This window comes from Hypanus sabinus, chromosome 3 (genome assembly GCF_030144855.1).
Source record: "Hypanus sabinus isolate sHypSab1 chromosome 3, sHypSab1.hap1, whole genome shotgun sequence".
In the NCBI taxonomy this organism is placed as follows: domain Eukaryota; kingdom Metazoa; phylum Chordata; class Chondrichthyes; order Myliobatiformes; family Dasyatidae; genus Hypanus; species Hypanus sabinus.
Genome location: NC_082708.1, coordinates 151,783,744 through 151,805,187, shown reverse-complemented (window position 1 = coordinate 151,805,187; position 21,444 = coordinate 151,783,744). Strand labels below are relative to the sequence as shown.

The window sequence follows — 21,444 nt, the reverse complement described above, 5'->3', positions numbered from 1 at the left end:
GGATATTTGGGAAATGGAGGAGATGTGGGTGACAGCAACATCAATAGTGGAGGAAGGGAAACAGCAGTCTTTGAAGAAAGCAGACATCTGTAATGTCCTAGAAAGAAAAGCTGTAATCTGGGAACAGATGTGGAAGAGATGAAGAAAGCTGAAAATAGTATTTTTACAGGAGACGGTGGGAGCAGTTATAGTCAAGATAACTGTGGGAATTGGTAGGTTTATAAAAGATGTTGGTTGACAGTTTGTCTCCAGAGATGGGGACAGAGCGATAGAGAAAGAGGAGGGAGGTGTCAGAAATGGACTGAGTGAATTTAAGGCAGGGTGGAAGTTAGGGGCATAGTTGATGAAATTGACAAGCTCAGCGTGGGTGCATGAAGCAGCACCAAGGCAGTTGCCAATGTAGTGCTGGAAGAGTTGGGGAGCACTACCAGGAAGGCTTGGAACTTCCATGGTTCCAAACCATGTGCTGATTTTGCACCTTTGAGATTGGTTTAAGCATGTGCCACTGTGGGCTTGTGGATTCAATACTAGGTGCAGAAATAACAGTGACACATGCAGTTATTGAACACGGTTTATTTTGACAATGTGAATCTGAGAGCAGTAAAGAAAGTTTTGGCATGGTTATATTTTGCAGTCAAATCTCATAATTGCACAGACCAGGATATGGAATGTGTATCAGTTTGTCATTGACAGTTGAGCATTTATCATGACACTGAGCTTCTGGTCAAATCCTGAGGAAGGGTCTTGGTCTGAAACATAAACTGTTTATTATACGCTACCTGACCTGCTAAGTTCCTCTAGCATTTTGTGTGTGTTTCTTGATGAATGTCTTGTATGATCTCTGCTTAGCCCATGTTGTGTCTGTGGGCAGATTTTGTTACCTACTTTGTGTTTAACAAGCATTTCACTTTTGATCAAAGAGGGAGTGAGTTAAAATCAGGCTCTGTGGTAAAGTTTCAGGGTCAAGTAATACAGGGCCTTTTTTCTTGGTTTTGGGTTTCACACACTTTAGCAGATGCAAACCTTACTGTGTAAATCCAGAGGTATTAGAGCTAGGAACTGACTGTTTCTGTGATTGTGAAAGGATTGTTCACAGCACAGCTCTTGAGGAGAGCACGTCTCCAGTTTAGTACTATCAATATTCATATCTGTGAGAGTCCCTTACAATGTCATACTGCTACGTGAGAAGACATCTTTGATTTATGTACAAAGTCACATTATCTTCTTCTGAATTTTTCCTGATCAGGATTCTCTTGGGGACCGTCAAGAACAGATGCTGAAAGCTTTGCCTTTGCTCTCCCGTTGGTACCGACGTGTACAGGAAGTATCTGGAGTGAAGAAAGCTGCTGTCAGTTGTGGAATTCATTTTCTCAACCTTCCTGCAACTTCGCCTTCTTCCAGCATGCTGATTCCAAGCTCCAATGATCATAAGGACAAGAATACTGAAACCACAGACCCCCATTTCCGAGGTGGCCCAAGACCCACCATGAACAAGCTTGAAGTAACTCAATATTTTTATGGTTTTTGGGATGTCCTAGCTGCCATATTTTACATTGTAGGCATAAACAAAAGCTTAAGAATATTTATCACTCTGTAAACCTGTTTTGCATTAAAAATAATTTTGTAACGATCAGTTAGTTGAACAACTGAGCCCCGGATAGTTGCCAGTGATATTGGCTGACATTCATACAGATTCCATAGGGAATAATGGAAGGATTTGAGATGTAAAACATCAATGATGTATGTCAGCTGTAAATTTAAATGTATGATGAGAATTTAATGTTTTCAAGTTGCATAACACTGCTGTATATAAACATAGGTTATGGAAGGTGTGGATATAATTCTGGAGAGTAGGCACCATTCACTAGATTCACTAGGTTGATTCCTGGGATGGCAGGGCTGTCTTACGTAGAGAGATTGGAGAGATTGGGCTTGTACACGCTGGAATTGAGGAGATTGAGAGGGGATCTGATTGAAACGTTTAAGATAATTAAAGGATTTGATAGGATTGAGGCAGGAAATATGTTCCAGATGTTGGGAGAGTCCAGTACCAGAGGGCATGGATTGAGAATAAGAGGTCAGTTATTTAAAACAGAGTTGAGGAAGAGCTTCTTCTCCCAGAGAGTTGTGGAGGTGTGGAATGCACTGCCTCGGAAGACGGTGGAGGCCAATTCTCTGGATGCTTTCAAGAAGGAGCTAGATAGATATCTGATGGATAGGGGAATCAAGGGATATGGGGACAAGGCAGGGACTGGGTATTGATAGTGAATGATCAGCCATGATCTCAGAATGGTGGTGCAGACTCGAGGGGCCGAATGGTCTACTTCTGCACCTATTGTCTATTGTAGAAACATCTAACGGTTATGATGAGACTTGAGGGCATGGAGTATTGACAAAAATCCCAAGTTAGATCAAGGCTTCAGTATTCAATAGGACAGCATCACATCTACATAGAAGTGTGAAGGACTTCAAAATGAGGATTAGAATTTTGAGATTAACAATAATTTGGATAACAGATTTATATTTTGTATGCATATAAACTTGATACTTGGCTAACATCCATTTAATATTTGTAAGATGCCCTCAAACAGTTTAATCTACAGATCTTAAAATCATATTCCAGATATTATTATTCAATACCATATCTCCATTAGGAAAATTAAGGTGTTATTAAATGGAGGTTATAATTTTTTTGTGTGAAAGTGGACAAGTCACTGGTTCAGATGAATTCTGAGAAGCTATTGTTTGAAGGTGAGAAAGTTGATAAAGGTCATTCATTCATTGAGCTGATAGAGGTGTGAAGTAGTATTTCAGTGCCTATGGAAGAGTGATAGATGTATAAGTGGGCATGCAGTAGATGCAGTAACTGGATGCAGTAGACAACCCCAACAGATTTGCCGGTGAAGTGTTGCTGTCTGTAGCTGAGAAAGATCAGGAAAGTAAAGCTGAATAACAGTGGTGGTGGTGGTGGCGGCGGGGGCATCGAGGGGGTGGGAGGAGGAGGGGGAAACTCCTGCTCATGATTACATCTTCCAAGTGTTGTTTCTGTTTCCCACTGTGATGTACTGTTTAGAAATCATAGAAAATTTATGATTCCAGTGGAAGACCATTTGACCCATCATGCCTTTGCCCAGTCATATACCCAGTCTTATCCTATTCCTCAACACTATATATATTATATTTGAGTATGATATTGAGTATTATTGTACACATCCAATAATTTTTGAAATGTAAGATGTGTTCCTCTCTATTATCTTTCAGGTAGTAAGTTCTGAACCTCAATTATCCTTTGGATGATTTATTTTTCCTCAACTCCCCTCTCAATCCTTCCACCAGTTTTGTTCTCTGCACTCTGTTTTTAACTCCAATGCTTAGGGAAAAAGATCCTTCCTCTTCTATGCAGGGCTCTCGTAAGTTTACATACCTTAGTTAAATCCCCATTATCACCTGTGTTCAAAAGAAAATTACCATAGTTTATCCAATCTATAAACTTAGAAGCTGAGAGTGGAAGTTCTGGTACAAGGCACAGGTATTGTGTTAGTTTGTAAGACCAACTCGTTACTTTGACAGCTGCTGTTAGAATCAAGTGTCTCCAGTTTTACTCCATTCACAGGTTACTTTAGTTTGTATTCTAATTTTAAATAACGCTAGAGTGTGGAGAAGCCTACTTCCTAACTGTTAAGACCAGCTGTTTATTGTACCAGCTCAAAAATCCTTTACAGGTGACTGGGTGAAAGAAGGTGAATCATTAATACTTCTATTAGAAAGTATTGGTGAGAGAACAACTAAAAGAGAATGCTGTTGGATGAAATTGATAGGAAATTCATTCTGGAGATCATTTTCCCGTGGCATGGATATTAAAATTGTTATGTTTGAAATGAATTGGTAAATAGTAAAGTTGATTTTGGAGTCTCACAGAGACCCCCAACTTTGGAATAAATACTTTTCCATGGCAAGTGGAGAATGCACATTTAAATTCTTAACTCTTCTTCTGATGGTTTGTGGTAAATTTGCTTCTCCATTGTTACTTTCTCTGAAAAGATAATACTCTGATTCGGGCGCTATGGGTTTAAGTCTCCTTGCAGGGCTTTCAATCCCATCAAACTACCAGGGTAGTACTGAGAGATTGCTGCCTTGTCAGTCTTTTTAGTTCAGATTCTTGTCTGAGGTTTATCCAGTAGATATAAAAGATCCCATTTTACTATTTTAAGAAAATATATATATATGAATTCCCTTGCAAGTTGACCACTGCTTATTCCTGAACTATCTAAAAGGAGCTAAATCATTTGTTAAATTGCTGTTTGAGGTGCATTCCTTTACAGTAACTACATGACAAAAAGTATTCTGTTGGCTGTGATACACCTTAGGGTTCATGGATCCCAAGAGTCACATTGTAATTAATGGAATTTCTCTAATGGTAGAAATAAGCTTTGCTGAGACAGAGGGATGTGATCTGAAGATATTGTGTAAAGTGGGAACTAAAAGGTTTGATAATATTGCACTGTAGCATTGAAAGAAGCCCTTCAGTCCATCTAAACTGTGCCATATTTTTATGCTGCCAGGTCACATCAATCTACACCTGGACTATAGCCCTCCATTCCCCTCCCGCCCAGGTACTTATCAAACCTTTTTAAATGTTGAAATTGTACCACATCCACCAGTTCTCTGGCAGCTTGTTCCACACTTGCACCAGCTTCTCTGAGTGAAGAAGTTCCCCCTCAGGTTCTCCTCAAATATTTCACCTTTGACTCTTAACCTATGATTTCTCATTCTACTTTCACCCAACCTCAGTGGGAAAAATAAACTTGCATTTACCCTATCTATACCCCTCATAACTTTGTATTTCTCTTTCAAATTTCCCTTCATTCTCTAACGCACCAGGCATTAAAATCCTAAACTATTCAACTTTTCTCTATAACTCAGGTCCTCAAGTCCTGGCTGCATGTTTCTAAATATCTTATTGATATCTGTCCTGTAAGTAGGTTACCAGAACTGCACACAATACTCCAAATTTGGTCACCCTGATGTCTTCTACAACTTCAACATAGCATCTCAACCCCTGTACTCAGTACTTTGATTTTTGGCAAATGTGCCAAAAGCTCTCTTTGACCCTATCTACCTGTGATGCCACTTTCAGGAATTATGGATCCATACTTCCAGATTTCTTTGTTCTACCACACTCCTCAGTTCCCTACCATTCACTATTTATGTCTTACCCTCTTTGTCTTCAAAAAGTGCAACACCTCACACTTGTCTGCATTAAGCTCCATCTGCCATAATGGAACCTTAACAGTGGTATTACAGTGGTATGAGAGAGGATTTGGCCAAAGTAAACTGGAAAGATATGCTGGCAGGGATGACAGCAGAGCAGCAAAGGCATGAGTTTCTGAGAAAAATGAGGGAAGTGCAGGATAGATGTATTCCAGAAACAAAGAAATACTCAAATGATAAAATAATACAACCATGGCTGCCAGGAAGTCAAAGCTAATGTAAAAGCAAAAGGGGAGCATACAACAATGCAAAAATTAGTGGGAAGATAGAGGATTGGGAAGCTTTTAACTAAAAAAGTAATTAAAAGAGTCAGCAGGAGGGAAGAGATGAAATTTGAAGCAAAGCTAGCAAACAGCATCAAAGTGGATAGTAAAAACTTTTTCAAGTATGTAACTCATAAAGGAGAGATGAAAATGGATATAGGACTGCTAGAAAATGAGGCTGGAGAAACAATAACAGAGGACAAGGAGATGGCAGATGAAGTAAATGAGTATTTTGCATCAGTCTTCACTCTGGAAGACACTAGCAGTGTACCTGATGTCAAAGGACGTGAGGGAAGAGAAGTGAGTGTATTACAACGGAGAAGCTGCTCAGAAAGTTGAAAGATCTAAGAGAGTACATAAGTCTCTTGGATCAGATGAACTGCGCCCTAGGGTTCTGAAAGAGGTAGCGATAGAGATTGTGGAGGCATTAGTAATGAACTTTCAAAAGTCATTGGACTCTGGCATAGTGCCAGAGGACTGGAAAATTGCAAATGTCGCTTCATTCTTTAAAAAAGGAGGAAGGCAGCAGAAAGGAAATTTTAGACCAGTTAGCCTGCCCTCAGTGGTTGGGAAGATGTTGGGGTCAATTGTTATGAATGAGCTTATGGAGTACTTGGTGACACAGGACAAGATAAGACAAAAGTCAACATGGTTTCCTTAACGGAAAATCTTGCCTGATGAACCTGTTGGAATTCTTTGAGGAGATTACAAGTCAGATACATAAAGGGGATGCAGTGGATGTTGTATATTTCAACTTTCAGAAGGTCTTTGACAAGGTGCCACACATGAGGCTGCTTACCAAGTTAAGAGCCCATGGTATTATTGGGAAGTTATTGGCATGGTTAGACCATTGGCTGTTTGGTAGGAGGCAGTGTGTGGGAATAAAAGGATCATTTTCTGGTTGGCTGCCAGTGACTAGTGGTATTCTGCAGGGGTTGGTGTTGGCACCTCTCCTTTTTAATGCTGTGTATCAATGATACAGGTGATGGAATAGATGGCTTTGTTGCCGAGTTTACAGATGATATGAAGATTGGTGGAGGCGCAATAGTGTTGAGTAAACAGGTAAGCTGCAGAAGGATTTAGATTAGGTGAATGGGCAAGAAAGTGGCAAATGAAATACAATGTTGGAAAGTGCATTGTCATATACTTTGGTAGAAGAAGTAAATATGCAGACTATTTACTAAATGGGGAGAAAATCCAAAAATCTGAGATGCAAAGGAACTTGTGAGTCCTTGTGCAGAACAACCTAAAGGATTACTTGCAGGTAGAGTCGGTGCAATGCAATGTTAGCATTCATTTCAAGAGGTCTAGAATACAAGAGCAGGGATGTGATGCTGAGTATTGTGAACAGTTTTGGGTTCCTCATCTAAGAAAAGGTGTGCTGCCATTGGAGAGAGTTCAGAGGAGGGTTTACAAGGATGATTCTGGGAATGAAAGGGTTATCATATGAGAAACATTTGATAGCTCTGAGTCTGTACTCGCTGAAGTTTAGAATGATGAGGGGGTATTTCATTGAAACCTTTGAAAGGATTAAACATGGTAGATATGGAAAGGATGTTTCCCACGGCAGGGGAGTCTATGACAAGAGGGCATGACCTCAGGATAGAGGGGTGTCCATTTAAAACAGATGTGGAGAAATTTCTTTTGCCAGAGGGTGGTGAACATGGAATTTATTACCACAGGCTGTGGAGGCCAGGTTGTTGGTTGTATTTAAGGTAGAGCTTGATAGGCTCTTGACTGGACATGGCATCAAAGGTTACAGGGAAAAGGCCAGGGAGTGGGGCTGAGGAGGGGGAGAGAAAAGAATCAGCCATGTTTGAATAGTGGAGCAGACTCGATGGGCCAAATGGCTTAAGTCTGCTTCTAATTCTTATAGTCTTATGGTCTTAACTTGATTCAACTCCTATGCTTATTTCACCATTGAGAAAATTAGCGTATTCTCAGCTGCAGATTTTAGGATGTAGTAGTGCCACAGGATACTGTTCTCTGTTGCCCTTTTCTATGCACAATCCAAACATAACTCTCCCTGCTTCAGTTATTTCCCAACTTTCAATTAAAAGGTCCAGCTCTCTTTGCAATATGGTAACATTGAGAAATGACATTTATTAAAAAAATAATAGATGTCTCCTTTCTAAATATAGGAGAATGGAATTTCAGCAAGATTCACCCCTCACCCTTTTCCCTTGTTGAGTCAGAATTGGAGCAGCTTTCCCTCATCTGCTCATCCCATAGAAGGTAAGGTCAGACTTTGTGCTTTTCTTTCCATTTCAGTATTGTTTGAATATTCTGGCTCTGACTAGCTGCCTTGCATGTTCAGGTCATGTTCTGTCATTTCTTTAACTGTTGTTGGTCTTATCAGAGAATCAAAACTTCTCCATAATTTTCTGATAGTTGTTATTAAATAAATATGCAAAATCTTGCTGATTTTAGAAAGTCTGAATTTTGGAAGCATCATCAAATGATGTGAATTCTCAGTTTTATTTTGTATAAATTTTGCAAGAATTTGGACTTGCTTTTGAATTGCATTGTGTCCCTAGAGAAACTTATGAAGGTGATTGGCTGAGATTTATTCTTGCTATTAGCCTTCTGACATTTTCTTTCCCAAGCAGCGGTAGACAGCTTACAGTTGCAGTTATGGTCTGTAAATTGGCCTTACAACAATGATTAATATCAGATTTTCTCTGTAAAAATTGCTACCAGTTAAATTTTATTGAGGATAGGTTTCCAATATTTTGTTCATTATTTGTGAAAAATGAGTTAATTCTTTTGAGTGTCACTTGTGAATGATTTAATTGAATTCCCGCTTAAATATTAATAAGATCCAACTGCTAGCCTGCTAATGACCTGCGGTCAACAATATTAGCCAGCAGCTAAAGTAGCAACAGTGGCAAACATGCTGTGGATGAAGAAAATACTGTTTACAGTCATTTTGAACCACCTGCACTGCACAGATCCGGGTCATTAAAATCTACCCAAGGATACTAATTTATGATACGGAGTTCACTTAGCCTGAAATGCTGCTTTTTTATCTGATGAAAGGTTAAATTGTTTGCTTGTACTGCATGTTTGGAGATATTCCTGATTTATAATTCATTGGCTGTGCATAGTTCAGCCAGCTGTAGACCCTGAGGAATGATATAGTGGTGTTTTGACCTGTTGACCTCCATAGATATTTTATTACTACATTTGAATTCCACCTTGAAGCTTGAAGCATTTACGTTATGTGCTTGGGCACAAGGTACCTGCCATACTTGCTGCAGGCTCTGATACTATCTGAAAATAACAAAATAAAATCTCCTTCCTACCTCAAATGTTATCTGCTATCTAATTCTCTCCACTTCCATGCAGTGTGTGGTTAGTGATTGTGTGTGGGGAGAGATTGCGGACCTAGGGTCAGTTCCTGTACTTTTTAATAATAATTTAGTTTAGTAGCAAAATGATAGTCATCAACGAGAGAGATAGCTGATGGATTCAAGAATACAGCTGACACATAACCTTTTTCAGTTTCTTTACGCTCACCATAACTTAAAATATGTTGAGTGGTATGAATGCAGGTAGAATGTTAGCATGATCAGAATGAAGAGCATTTAAGTAAAGTAGAATATTCAGCTAAATGTAATTTGAAAAGAACCTTACACCCTCTTCTGTGCCCGACTACTTACATCTATCTAACCTAGGTGAAAGATTAGAGCTGATCAATGAAAATGTATTAGATCAGTGTTTCCCACCCTTTTTTAGCCCAGGTCTAAGGTTATGTATGAACCTAGTAAGTGACTATTGTTCTACGTAGTGGAGCATTGAGTTAATTCAATTCATCGTATTAACTCAAAAGCTCACCCTTTGTAATTGACAGCAATAATATCTAAAAAAAAATTCCGATTACTACCACTTTGAAAACATGTTTTAGAATCAATCGGGAACTTTATTCCTCATAGATTAAGATAAGTGTCCCACAAAGGCATTACAGGATCTCAAAATGAAGCTTGTAGACTGTCTTGTTTACACTATAGTAGTGTTTCCCAACCTTTTTAAGTTGCCAACACCCCCTTAAAGCACCTTCATACTTGCCAATACCTCCCTTAGGCACAATATACTTCCTGGTGCCCCCATAGTGTAAAATCATTTCTACCATATGCTAACAGAAGAAAAATGATTCTGCTTTAAATTTTTATTTGTCTTTAAACCTAGCTTACACAGACTGTGTGTGCTTTGACATCAATGTGATCCTTGAACTTGATGGTTTTTTGCAAGAGTTGAAATAACTGCTTGGAGTTGTGACAGCAAAAGCCTGAAGTCTAAGCGGTTTCTGTTTTTTCCGAGTATGTGGTTCACTGCACTGAAGCCTCTTTCAATGAGGTAGGGGGATGGAAATGCAATGTAGAGCAGTTTGGCTCTTCAACAAAGACTAGGAAACATTTTATGACAGTGTAGCCACATATCACAAAAACGGACAATTTTGAAAAGCATTTTTGCTTCATCATCACTCTGAATTTTGATAATTTCTTCTTGCAAGCTCTCTTCATGTCTTCCACATTGTAAAGACATGGGTTAATTATGCGGTCTGGAATTTCCCAATTATTCAAATCCTTGAATCGACTCTGGAAATCCTTCTTCAGTGACTACAGTACTCTTGCAAATCACTGTCTGTGAGAGAGAGTGCCATACATTCCATGCAGGGAAACTGTGAGAACATTCTTTGTCAATCTACATTTTGTCATACAGATCAACTAGGTATCCCACGTCTCCACATAGAAGTTTAATCTTGTTTCCCAAGCTCTTGTCGACCAAGAGCCAGAGTGTCAAAAAGATTTAAAAAAACGTTTTAAGCAGCAGCCGTTTGACGGCCAATGCACTTCGGTGTGAAGAAGCAACCGTCCAAACACTTTGTCATTATCTTGGCATAACTGGTGAAATATTCAGTTATTTAACAAATGAGCTTTAACTTTGGTGATAGCAAATGTTACAAAAGTCATGGTTTAAAAAAAGTCACTGGCTAAGGCACAATTGATTGCAAATAGACTTGCAATTACTTTTTTCACAAATGCCACTAAACCAGCTTGGTGACCTGTCATATATGGTGCTGCGTCTGTTGCACAAGAAATCATGTTCCTAATTGGAATTCATTTATCCTCAATATACATTTTGAGCTCATTGTAGATTGATTCTCCTTTAATATTTTTTTAAAACTTTTTACTAAAAAGCGAAACTCTTCATAAACTTCTCCATTTCTGATAAGCCGTACATATGCCATTAGCAATGTGTTGTTGTCTTGCACAGTTGACTTATCCAGTTATATCCCAAGTTCTGATTTTTGTAGCTCTGTGCATAGTTGATATTCAATGTCTTCACCCATTTCTTCAATACGATGAGTTATAGAGATATTACTCAGAGGAATTGATTTTAAAATACTGATATTCATTTTGAGAACAATGGTGAGCATTTCTGATACAGCAAGCATTATTAATCTTCTGCACTTTGCTATCATTTTGGAAATGTTATAAGAAGCAGTGAGTCCACTATCAAGGTAATTTTTAGCTTTCTTGGTACTCAACACTGTTCAAATGTTTCTTTCATCTTCTGGAGCTGAATAATACCATAAGTAGCTTTTTCAGAGTGTCTTTTGCAGAAGTGTGTCTTGATGGATTCATTAGACAGTACGTACAGTACAGGCAGTCCCCGAGTTAGGTACGAATTCCGTTCCTGAGTCCGTCTTTAGGTCGGATTTGTACATAAGTCGGAACAGTCCGGTATTATTTAGCATCAGTTAGTCAAACGTTTGTCTTAGTATATAGTATATATTTTACCGTTCTATGTATATAAGACACTTAAGAAACATACGTGTTCCAATAATTAAACCACTGCGTTGCTTGGTAATAATTGTTGCTTTCATTGGGCAGGGCCTTTCACATGCTCCATTATTCTCGCTTTATCTGTTATCCTTTAAAATTGTTCCGATTGTTGACCAACTGTAGCCTAACGCTTTTCCAATCACCGATGGCGTTTCACCTCTTTCCAAATGCTTTATTATTTCCACTTTATTTTCAATTGCGATTTCTTCCCATCAATGGAACAGAAACACTGAGGGTGGCGGGTCAGGAGCTCCGCTGGCTCCCGAGGGCCGCTGGGTCCTAAGGACAACCATACTGAATTCCCTGGGTCCTAAACTCCACCGCACTGAGACAGGTTAAATGGGACAAGTGGGGGCTGTGCTGGGTTTGGGTATTTGATCTTTCACAATATTCCGCATGGGAATTTAAACTGGAGTTGGCAGTGTTTTTTTTAATGAGGTCGAGTTGCGAGCTCGACATCAACCTGGCATGGGAGTGGTCTGTCACTAAATTGAACTCGGAAACCTCCATTCTCGAGCCCGGTGCTGATCTCACTGCACCACCAGCCGAATGGAACGGGGTGGGGGGGAGCGGGGTGTCAGGGTGAATCTTATTAAGAAAAATTTAAGCCAAATACAAAGTTAAATACTCAACACAGTGTCAACGGCAACAACTTAAAATAGCGGACAGTGTCACGATCCGACTTAAAATGGCGGACGGCGTTCTCCTTCTTTGGTTCCTAAGTATGAGTTGTCTGTAAGTCGGAGGTTCGTAACTCGGGGACTACCTGTATTACAAATGGGAACAGAATAAAACCATACTCCAGGTATATAACGTACTGATGCACTCTCTGTAGTTCTGTTTCTTAGCAGGATTAGAATTCAAGGCCTACCTGCCTTCAGACTCATTGAGATTGTGCCGTACATATTTATCCATCATTAACGGTGCTAAATTAAAATAAAAAAAAATTAACACAAACTGGGATGCTGATGATGGCAGCGAGTTGACATGATTGGTTAGGTCTTGTGTTGCAAGTCAGGGTGCCACTTACCATCCCCCCTCAAGAATCTTGAGTGCCCCCCCCCCCTTGATGACTTCTGTTTCCCCTAACTTCCCCTTAGGACATGTAACTACCCCTTTGGGGGATGGTACCTGCCCCGTTAGGAATCACTGTAATAGATTGATATTGTATGCTTAAGACAACACGAGTGAATCTGCAGATGCTGGAAATAAATAAAAAACACAAAATGCTGGCAGAACTCAGCAGGCCAGACAGCATCTATGGGAGGAGGTAGTGTCGATGTTTCGGGCCGAAACCTGAAGATGCTGTCTGGCCTGCTGAGTTCTGCCAGCATTTTGTGTTTTTTATTTGTTTGCTTAAGAATTTGTTTATGTCACCATGTTTGAGGTACAGTAAAACCAAGTATTATTAAATATAGAAATATGGTGGTTTGGTTTACATGTACACTCTCTTCACCAGCACCTTATGTCTGTTGAGTGTACCAACTACAAGATGTTGTTCAGAAGGAAACTTAAGTAGAAAGAGTAAGCCATATTGCCCATCAAACTTACACAACAAAACTTCAGTGATACATCCTAAATACCCAACCTCTGTTGCATGAGAGCAGCAGATGCATGAGAATGCTACTACCAGCAGGTTTCCCTCTTCACAAGGAACTATATCACTGTTCTATTTGAGAATGAGTCAAAATCTTGGAACCCCCTACCTAGGCATTTTTAATTCATCCCCACCTTCTGGTTCAAAGGTTCAAGGTTCATTTATAAACAAAGTATGTATCTATATGCGGTTCTGAAATCGTTTTTACCCAGATATTCAAAACACAAAGAAAAACATGAAAGTTGTTCAGAGAAATATCAAACACACCCCGCTGCACGAAAAAGAACAGCAACTCGATCATCAACCCCCGAACCCCCTCGCACAAAATGTAACGAGCATCAATCTCAAACCCTGCTTTCCCCACACAAAGAAAACTAGCAGAGTGCAACAAGAGTATCAACCCCCAAACCTCCACCCCTCACACAACTAAACAGGAAGGAACGGGCAAAAACCAGAATTTAGAAACCTTAACTTTGAAAAGGTACACAGTCCATGAATACAATAGTCCAATTCATAAACTCAGAACCATGGTAACATCCTCCAACATCATCAAAAGAGAGAGACAACACTTGAACGCAGAGGCCTACAATAGGCCGTCCGCAGACTCCTCCGGCAGCAGAGGAATCCCATCAGTGATCAAAAAGCAGGCAGTTGGCACTGAACTCTTGTTTGCTTTCCGCATATGCCTTTACACTTTAATCGGCAATTAATGGACATTTTAATTGGCGAAATGCAATTGGAACATAGGCTCACGTGCCATCTTGAAGTTTCTTTGCCCTGAGGCCATTTGAGGATGTGCTTGCTTCTCAGAGTCTTCCCAGAGATCACTAAGCTGTAAATCACAGGTTCTAGCAGTTCCAGAAACACATTTGAGATGAAAAACAGATGTAAAAGAAGTAAAGTAAGTATTCTCATAGACTATCTGGACAAGGGAATGTCGTACACTGGCACCGTCTTGACCAAAAACTAGCATGATTAGTAAATGTTCTGTGCACAAGTTATAATGGAATGTGAAAGAAATCAAGCTGATGCAAGTTTGAATCTCAGCAGGAATTGGAAGAACTTGAATTAATTTTATTTTAAAGTACTTGAAATTGAAGACAGATATGAATAATGCTCATGAAGCTGTTGGATTATCTTAAAATCCAAATTGTACATGAATGTCCTTTTAAGGAAGATAATTTGCTAGTTCTGTCTGCTTAATTTTGATTTGCCTTGTTTGATCTCTGGAGTAAACTGTTCAGTTGTATGGAATGGCTGTAGGTGATAGAGAACAAATATCAGTCTTTTAGAGATGCCCAAATCGAAAGTAATTTTTAAAAATGAGATAATATTACAATAAGGAATGGTGATTGTTAGCAAAAGGCACATATCTTGTCATTCTGTAATAATGGATGTCATTAGAAGTACTGAACTTTCAATATATTCAGCGAGCCCATGATAAACCACCTACTTCCTGGCTCTGATAAATCCAAGTTGCTTAATTAACTTGTTAATGCCTCTGCACCATTGCATAAATATATAGCTATATTAAAAATAAATGGCATTAAAGAGTCAGTCCAGCAGGCAGAGCAGAAAAAGGCATAATAAGACAATGTGGCGACCCACTTCCCAGCGCACTGGAACTGGCTCACAAAGTGGCGCGCGCCGGCATTGAGGCCGGTCCCAAAGAGAGCACCAAGCCTGCTTCACCAGCAAGGGGAAAAGCCCACTTGTGGGACGGGACTGTGAATACGCACCCCCTACAGTATTCCCGCCTGGGGAGGGCGGGAACAGGAAGGCTTTAAAGCGAGGCCGCGAAGTTTGAATAAATCTCTTTTGCAACTGCAGGTCACCGACTACATGTCGTTATTTTAGCGCTGCGTGTAGCACACCACTACAATTAGTGACCCCTACGGCCTAAACGATATTTGGACCGGAGATGAACAAAATTCTGTCCCTGGCCGAAGGATACAAGCCCTGCCTCATGTTTGAGCAGGCATTTCTGGAGCAGCTGCCCAAGGACATACGCCTGCTGCTGTCCGACGTGGATTTCAGCGACCCCCGGAAGGTGGCGACCTGGGCAGACGTGCTGTGGAAAGCCTAGAAGGAGAGTGGGGCGTCCGTCGCACAGATCACCAGGCCACGCTTCCAGCAGCAGACCAGACCAGGCCCGGCCACAGAGCCCACTAACCCCAGAGGCAGGGGTGAGGAGACCAATGAACAATGGTGCTTTACCACCAGCGGTGGGGCGCAGAAGCCCGCCGCTGTAACCTGCCCTGCAAATTCCTGGGAACCGCCAGGGCCAGCTGCCGCTGATGGCTACGACGGCTGGCCATCGAGATAGCCTCCTGTATGTCTGGGACATGCAGTTGGGACGCCGCTTTTTGGTCGACACCGGAGCCAAGATCAGCGTCTTACCTCTGACGAGTTATGACACCCACAGCAGAGAACCGGGTCCCACCCTGAGGGCCGCAAACAGCAGCACAGTAAGGACCTATGGCACCCATACGGTGCGGCTACAGTTCGGCTCCAGCCGGTTCATGCGAGACTTCACAATGGCCGCCGTAGCCCAACTGCTCCTGGGAGCGGATTTTTTGCGAGCTCACAGCCTACTGGTCAACCTGCCAAAGAAGAGACTGGTCCACGCCGAGACCTTTCAGACGTTCTCCCTGGGTGAAGCCCAGTTGCCGGCCCCACACCTAGACTCCATCACGCTGTCCGACAACGACTTCACCAGAGTCCTGATGGATTTCCCATCGGTTCTGGCACCGCAGTTCACGGCAGACATGCCCAGACACGGCGTACAGCACCACATTCCAACACAAGGATCACCCCTCCACGCCCTTGCTCGAAGGCTTCCCCCGGACAAGCTCCGACTGGCGAAGGAGGAGTTCAAGAGGATGGAGGAATTGGGGATCATACGGCGGTCCGACAGTCCATGGGCCTCCCCCCTGCACATGGTGCCCAAAGCAACAGGGGGCTGGAGACCATACGGTGACTACTGCAGGCTGAACAAGGCTACAACACCGGACCGCTACCCTGTGCCACACATTCAGGACTTTGCACCAAACCTGCATGGCGCACGGATCTTCTCCAAGGTAGACCTCATCATGGGATACCATCAAATCCCGATGCATCTGGACGACGTCCCCAAAATGGCACTCATCACCCTGTTCGGCCTTTTCAAGTTCCTCCGCATGCCGCTCGGCCTAAAGAATGCCGCACAGACGTTTCAGCGATTAATGGACGCGGTGGGACGCAACCTGGACTTCGTTTTCATCTATTTGGACGACATCCTCATAGCCAGCAGTAGTCATCAGGAGCATCTGTCGCACCTCCATCAACTCTATGCCCGACTGAGTGAATATGGCCTAACAATCAACCCGGCCAAATGCCAGTTCGGGCTCAACACCATCAACTTCCTGGGCCACAGGATTACTAAAGGCGGGGCAACCCCTCTGCTTGCCAAGGTAGAAGCGGTCCTCCATTTCCCCCGACCCAACACAATCAAAGGCCTTCAGGAATTCGTGGGTATGATAAATTTCTACCACCGTTTCCTCCCTTCAGCAGCCCGAATCATGCGCCCCCTGTTCGCCCTGATGTCGGGTAAGGGCAAGGACATTACCTGGGATGAGGAGTCTGCCGCCGCTTTCATTAAAACCAAAGAAGCCTTGGCAAATGCCGTGATGCTAGTGTACCCCAGAATGGACGTCCCTACCACCCTCACAGTGGACGCATCTAACACGGCAGTAGGTGGAGTGCTGTAACAATTCATTGAGGGTCGCTGGCAACCCCTGGCATTTTTCAGCAAACACCTATGACCACCCGAGCTCAAATACAGTGCTTTCGACCGGGAACTGTTGGCACTATACCTGGCAATCCGGCATTTCAGATACTTAGAAGGTAGGTCCTTCACTGCGTTCACGGACCACAAACCGCTTACCTTTGCGTTCACGATAGCATCCGACCCCTGGTCGTCCCGCCAGCAGCGACATCTGTCCTACATCTCCGAATACATGACAGATGTCCGGCATGTCTCGGGAAAGGACAATGTCGTGGCGGCCGCTCTCTCCCGCCCTAACATCCAAGCCCTGTCCCAGTGGGTAGACTATGAAGCGCTGGTGGAGGCGCAGTTGGTAGACGAGGAGATCCCTAGTTACAGAACTGCAGTCTCCAGTTTGCAGCTCCAGGACCTCCCCGTAGGCCCAGGTGAGAGGACCCTACTCTGTGATGTCACCACCGGCCAACCCTGCCCCGTCGTTCCAGCAGCCTGGCAGCAGTGCGTTTTCAACTCCATTCACAACTTAGCTCACCCCTCCATCAGGTCAACCATCTGGATGGTGGCCAACAGGTTCGTTTGGCACGGACTCTGCAAGCAGGTCAGTGAATGGGCCAAAACGTGCATGCACTGCCAAGCAGCCAAGGTGCAGCAGCACACCAAAGCCTTGCTGCAGCAGTTCCACCCCACCTGCCGGCATTTCGACCACATTCATGTGGATATCGTGGGCCTCCTGCCAGTGTCGTGAGGAGCGCGGCACCTCCTGACTATCGCGGACCAGTTCACAAGATGGCCAGAGGCAGTCCTGCTCACCGACAGCACCACCGAATCTTGCGCTGGAGCACTGATTGCAACTTTGTTATCTCGCTTTGGTGTACCAGCCCACATTACCTCCGACAGAGGTGCCCAGTTCACCTCCAGTGTGAGGTCAGCTGTGGCCAGCCTTTTGGGGACACAGCTGCACCACACAACTGCCTACCACCCACAGTCGAACGGACTAGTGGAGCGTTTCCACCGTCACCTGAAGTCGGCTCTCTTGGCCCACCTCAAAGGCCTAACTGGGTGGACGAGCTTCCCTGGGTCCTGCACGGAATCCGCATGGCACCCAGTCCCTCCAGCATTTTGTGTGTGTTGCTGTGGATTTCCAGCATCTGCAGAATTTCTCGGGGTTATATTAATCTTCGAATTATATTGGTTGGGAGATTTGAAATTGCCTCATTTGAACTGGGATTACCGTATTTCTTCAGCAGTTTGATCGGGGCACGACTGTACAAGTGCGCGGACGTCAGTCAGTGAGAACAGCAAGAAGAATTTAAAAGTGAGAAGAGTTTAAAGAGAGATGGTTACTTCAGCGGTTTGATCAGGGCACGACTGCGCAAGTGCATGCATGGCAGCCAGTGAGAACAGCGAGAAGAGTTTAAAAGGAGATAGCTTTATAGAGCGGGTGATGGAGTAGAGGGAGCCACAGTAGGAAGGATTTGGCTCAACGGGTGTGATGGGTGGAGGCGAGGTTGGTTGACTGAGTAAAATACAGACAGGAAGAATGTGTGTGAGGACAGTTTTCTGTGCTCGGTGTCAGATGTGGGAGGTCTGAGAGACTCCCAGCCACCCGAATGGCCACATCTTTGCCAGGTGCATCGAGCTGCAGCTCCTTACGGACCTTAGGGACTGGAGATGCAGTTCAATAACCTTGGTCTGGTCAGGAAGTGATAGAGAGGAGCTATAGGCAGGTAGTCACACCGGAGCCTGGGGAGACAGATAAGTAGGTAACAGTCAGGAGAGGGAAGGCTAGGAGTCAGAGGCTACGGAGCACCCCTGTAGCTGTACCCCTTGACTATAAGTACTCCTGCTTGAGTACTGTTGGGGGGGAGGGGCCTATACGGGGGAAGTAAAGCAACAGAGTGGCTCAGAAGTGTAGGGAAAGGAAGAGGATAGCAGCAGTGACAAGGGACTCTATAGTTAGGGGGTCAGACAAGCGATTCTGTGGACACAGGAAAGAAGCACGGATGGTAGTTTGCCTCCCAGGTGCCAGGGTCCGGGATGTTTCTGATCGCGTCCACGATATCATGCAGTGGGAGGGAGAACAGCCAGAGGTCATTGTACATATTGGTACCAACGACATGGGCAGGAAAAGGGAGGAGGTCCTGAAAGCAGACTACGGGGGAGTTAGGAAGGAAGCTGAGAAGCAGGACCACAAAGGTAGTCATCTTGGGATTACTGCCTGTGCCACACAACGGCAACTATAGAAATAGATTGAGGTGGAGGATAAGTGCATGGCTGAGGGATTGGAGCAGGGGGCAGGGATTCAGATTTCTCGATCATTTCTCGATCATTTGGGGCAGCAGTGACCTGTAAAAAAAGGGCAGGTTGCACTTGAATCCCAGGGGGACCAATATCCTGGTGGGGGGTGTTTGCTAAGGCTATTGGAGAGAGTTTAAACGAGGATTGTTGGGGGGTGGGGACCAAACTGAAGAGACGGTGGAAGAGGCGGTTGGCTCACAAGTAGAGAAAGCTTGGAGAGGGAGGATGGGTAAGTGATCAAGAAGGGACGTGCGCAGATCGATGGTTTGAGATGTGTCTATTTTAATGCAAGGAGCATTATGAACAAAGCGGATGAGCTTAGAGCATGGATCAGTACTTGGAGCTATGATGTTGCGACCGTTGCAGAGACTTGGATGGCTTAGGGGCAGGAGTGGGTACTTCGATTGCCAGGCTTTAGATGTTTCAGAAAGGACAGGGAGGGAGGCAGAAGAGGTGGGGGCGTGGCACTGTTGATCAGAGATAGTGTCATGGCTGCAGAAAAGGAGGAAGCCATGGAGGGTTGTCTACAAAGTCTCTGTGGGTGGAAGTTAGGAATAAGAAGGGGTCAAAATCTCTACTGGGTGTTTTTTATAGACCACCAGTAGTAACAGGGACATCAAGGAGCTGATAGGGAGATAGATTCTGGAAAGGTGTAATAATAACAGGGTTGTTGTGGTGGGAGATTTTAATTTCCCAAGTATCAATTGGCATGTCCCTTGAGCAAGGGGTTTAGATTCGGTGGAGTTTGTTAGGTGTGCTCAAGAAGTTTCTTGAGACAATACTGTATGTAGATAAGCCTACAAGAGGAAAGGCTGTACTTGATCTGGTATTGGGAAATGAACTCAGGTGTCAGATCTCTTAGTGGGAGAGGATTTTGGAGAAGACAGTGATCACAATTATATCTCCTTTACCAAAGCACTGGAGAGGGGTAGGAACAGACAAGTTAGGAAAGTGTTTAATTGGAATAAGGGAAATATGAGGCTATCAGGCAGGAACTCGGAAGCATAAATTGAAAACAGATGCTCTCAGGGAAATGTATGAAAGAAATGTGGCAAATGTTCAGGGGATATTTGTGTGGAGTTCTGCATAGGTACGTTCCAATGAGACAGGGAAAAGATGGTGGGGTACAGGAACCGTGGTGTACAAAGGCTGATAAAAATCCAGTCAAGAAGTAAAAAGAGCTTATGAAAGGTTCAAAAAGCTAGGTAATGATAGAGAGCTAGAAGATTATAAGGCTAGCAGGAAGGAGCTCAAAAAGAATTTAGGAGAGCCAGAAGGGGCCATGCGAAGGCCTTGGCAGACAGGATTAAAGAAAACCCCAAGGCCTTCTACAAGTATGTAAAGAGCAAGAGGATAAGATGTGAGAGAATAGGACCAATCAAGTGTGACGGTGGAAAAGTGTGTATGGAACCAGAGGAGATAGCAGAGGTACTTAATGAGTACTTTGCTTCCATATTCACTACGGAAAATTATCTTGGCAATTGTAGGGATTACTTACAGCAGACTGAAAAGCTTGAGCATGTTGATATTAAGAAAGATCTTTTGGAAAACATCATCAATGAGGACAGGAGAGGTTCCAGAGGATTGGAGGGTTGTGGATGTTGTTCCATTATTCAAGAAAGGGAGTAGAGATAGCCCAGGAAATTATAGACCAGTGAGTCTTACCTCAGTGGTTGGTAAGTTGATGGAGAAGATCCTGAGAGGCAGGATTTATGAACATTTGGAGAGGCATAATATGATTAGGAATAGTCAGCATGGCTTTCTGAAAGGCAGGTAGTGGCTTACGAACCTGATTGAATTTTTTGAGGATGTGATAAACACATTGATGATGGTAGAACAGTAGATGTAGTGTATATGGATCTCAGCAAGGCATTTGACAAGGTACCCCGTGGAAGGCTTATTGAGAAAGGAGGTATGGGATCCAAGGGGAAATTGCTTTGTGGATCTAGAACTGGCTTGCCCACAGAAGGCAAAGAGTGGTTGTAGACGGGTCATATTCCTGTGGTGTACCTCAGGGATCTGTTCTGGGACCCCTACACTTTGTGATTTTTATAAATGACCTGGATGAAGAAGTGGAGGGATGGGTTAGTAAATTTGCTGATGACACAAAAGTTGGAGGTGTTGTGGATAGTGTGGAGGGCTATCAGAGGTTACAGCAGGACATTGATAGGATGCAAAAATAGGCTGAGAAGTGGCAGATGGAGTTCAGCCCAGATAAGTGTGAGGTGGTTCATTTTGGTAGGTCAAATATGATGACAGAATATAGTATTAATGGCAAGACTCTTGGCAGTTTGGAGGATCAGAGGGATCTTGGTGTCTGAGTCCATAGGACACTCAAGGATGCTACGCAGGTTGGCTCTGTGGTTAAGAAAACATGGTGCATTAGCCTTCATCAAACATAGG

At 43.3% G+C, this 21,444-nt stretch overlaps 1 protein-coding gene across 1 annotated transcript in view; it reads left to right on the top strand.

Annotated features, from left to right (window-relative positions):
* Positions 1–21,444, top strand: part of gstcd (glutathione S-transferase, C-terminal domain containing) — a 224,664-nt gene that overhangs the window by 30,402 nt on the left and 172,818 nt on the right. The window contains exons 4-5 of the mRNA XM_059965388.1: positions 1,247–1,501; positions 7,676–7,769. Of these exons, the coding sequence (XP_059821371.1) occupies positions 1,247–1,501; positions 7,676–7,769 (349 nt within the window). The remainder of the gene's footprint in view (positions 1–1,246; positions 1,502–7,675; positions 7,770–21,444) is intronic.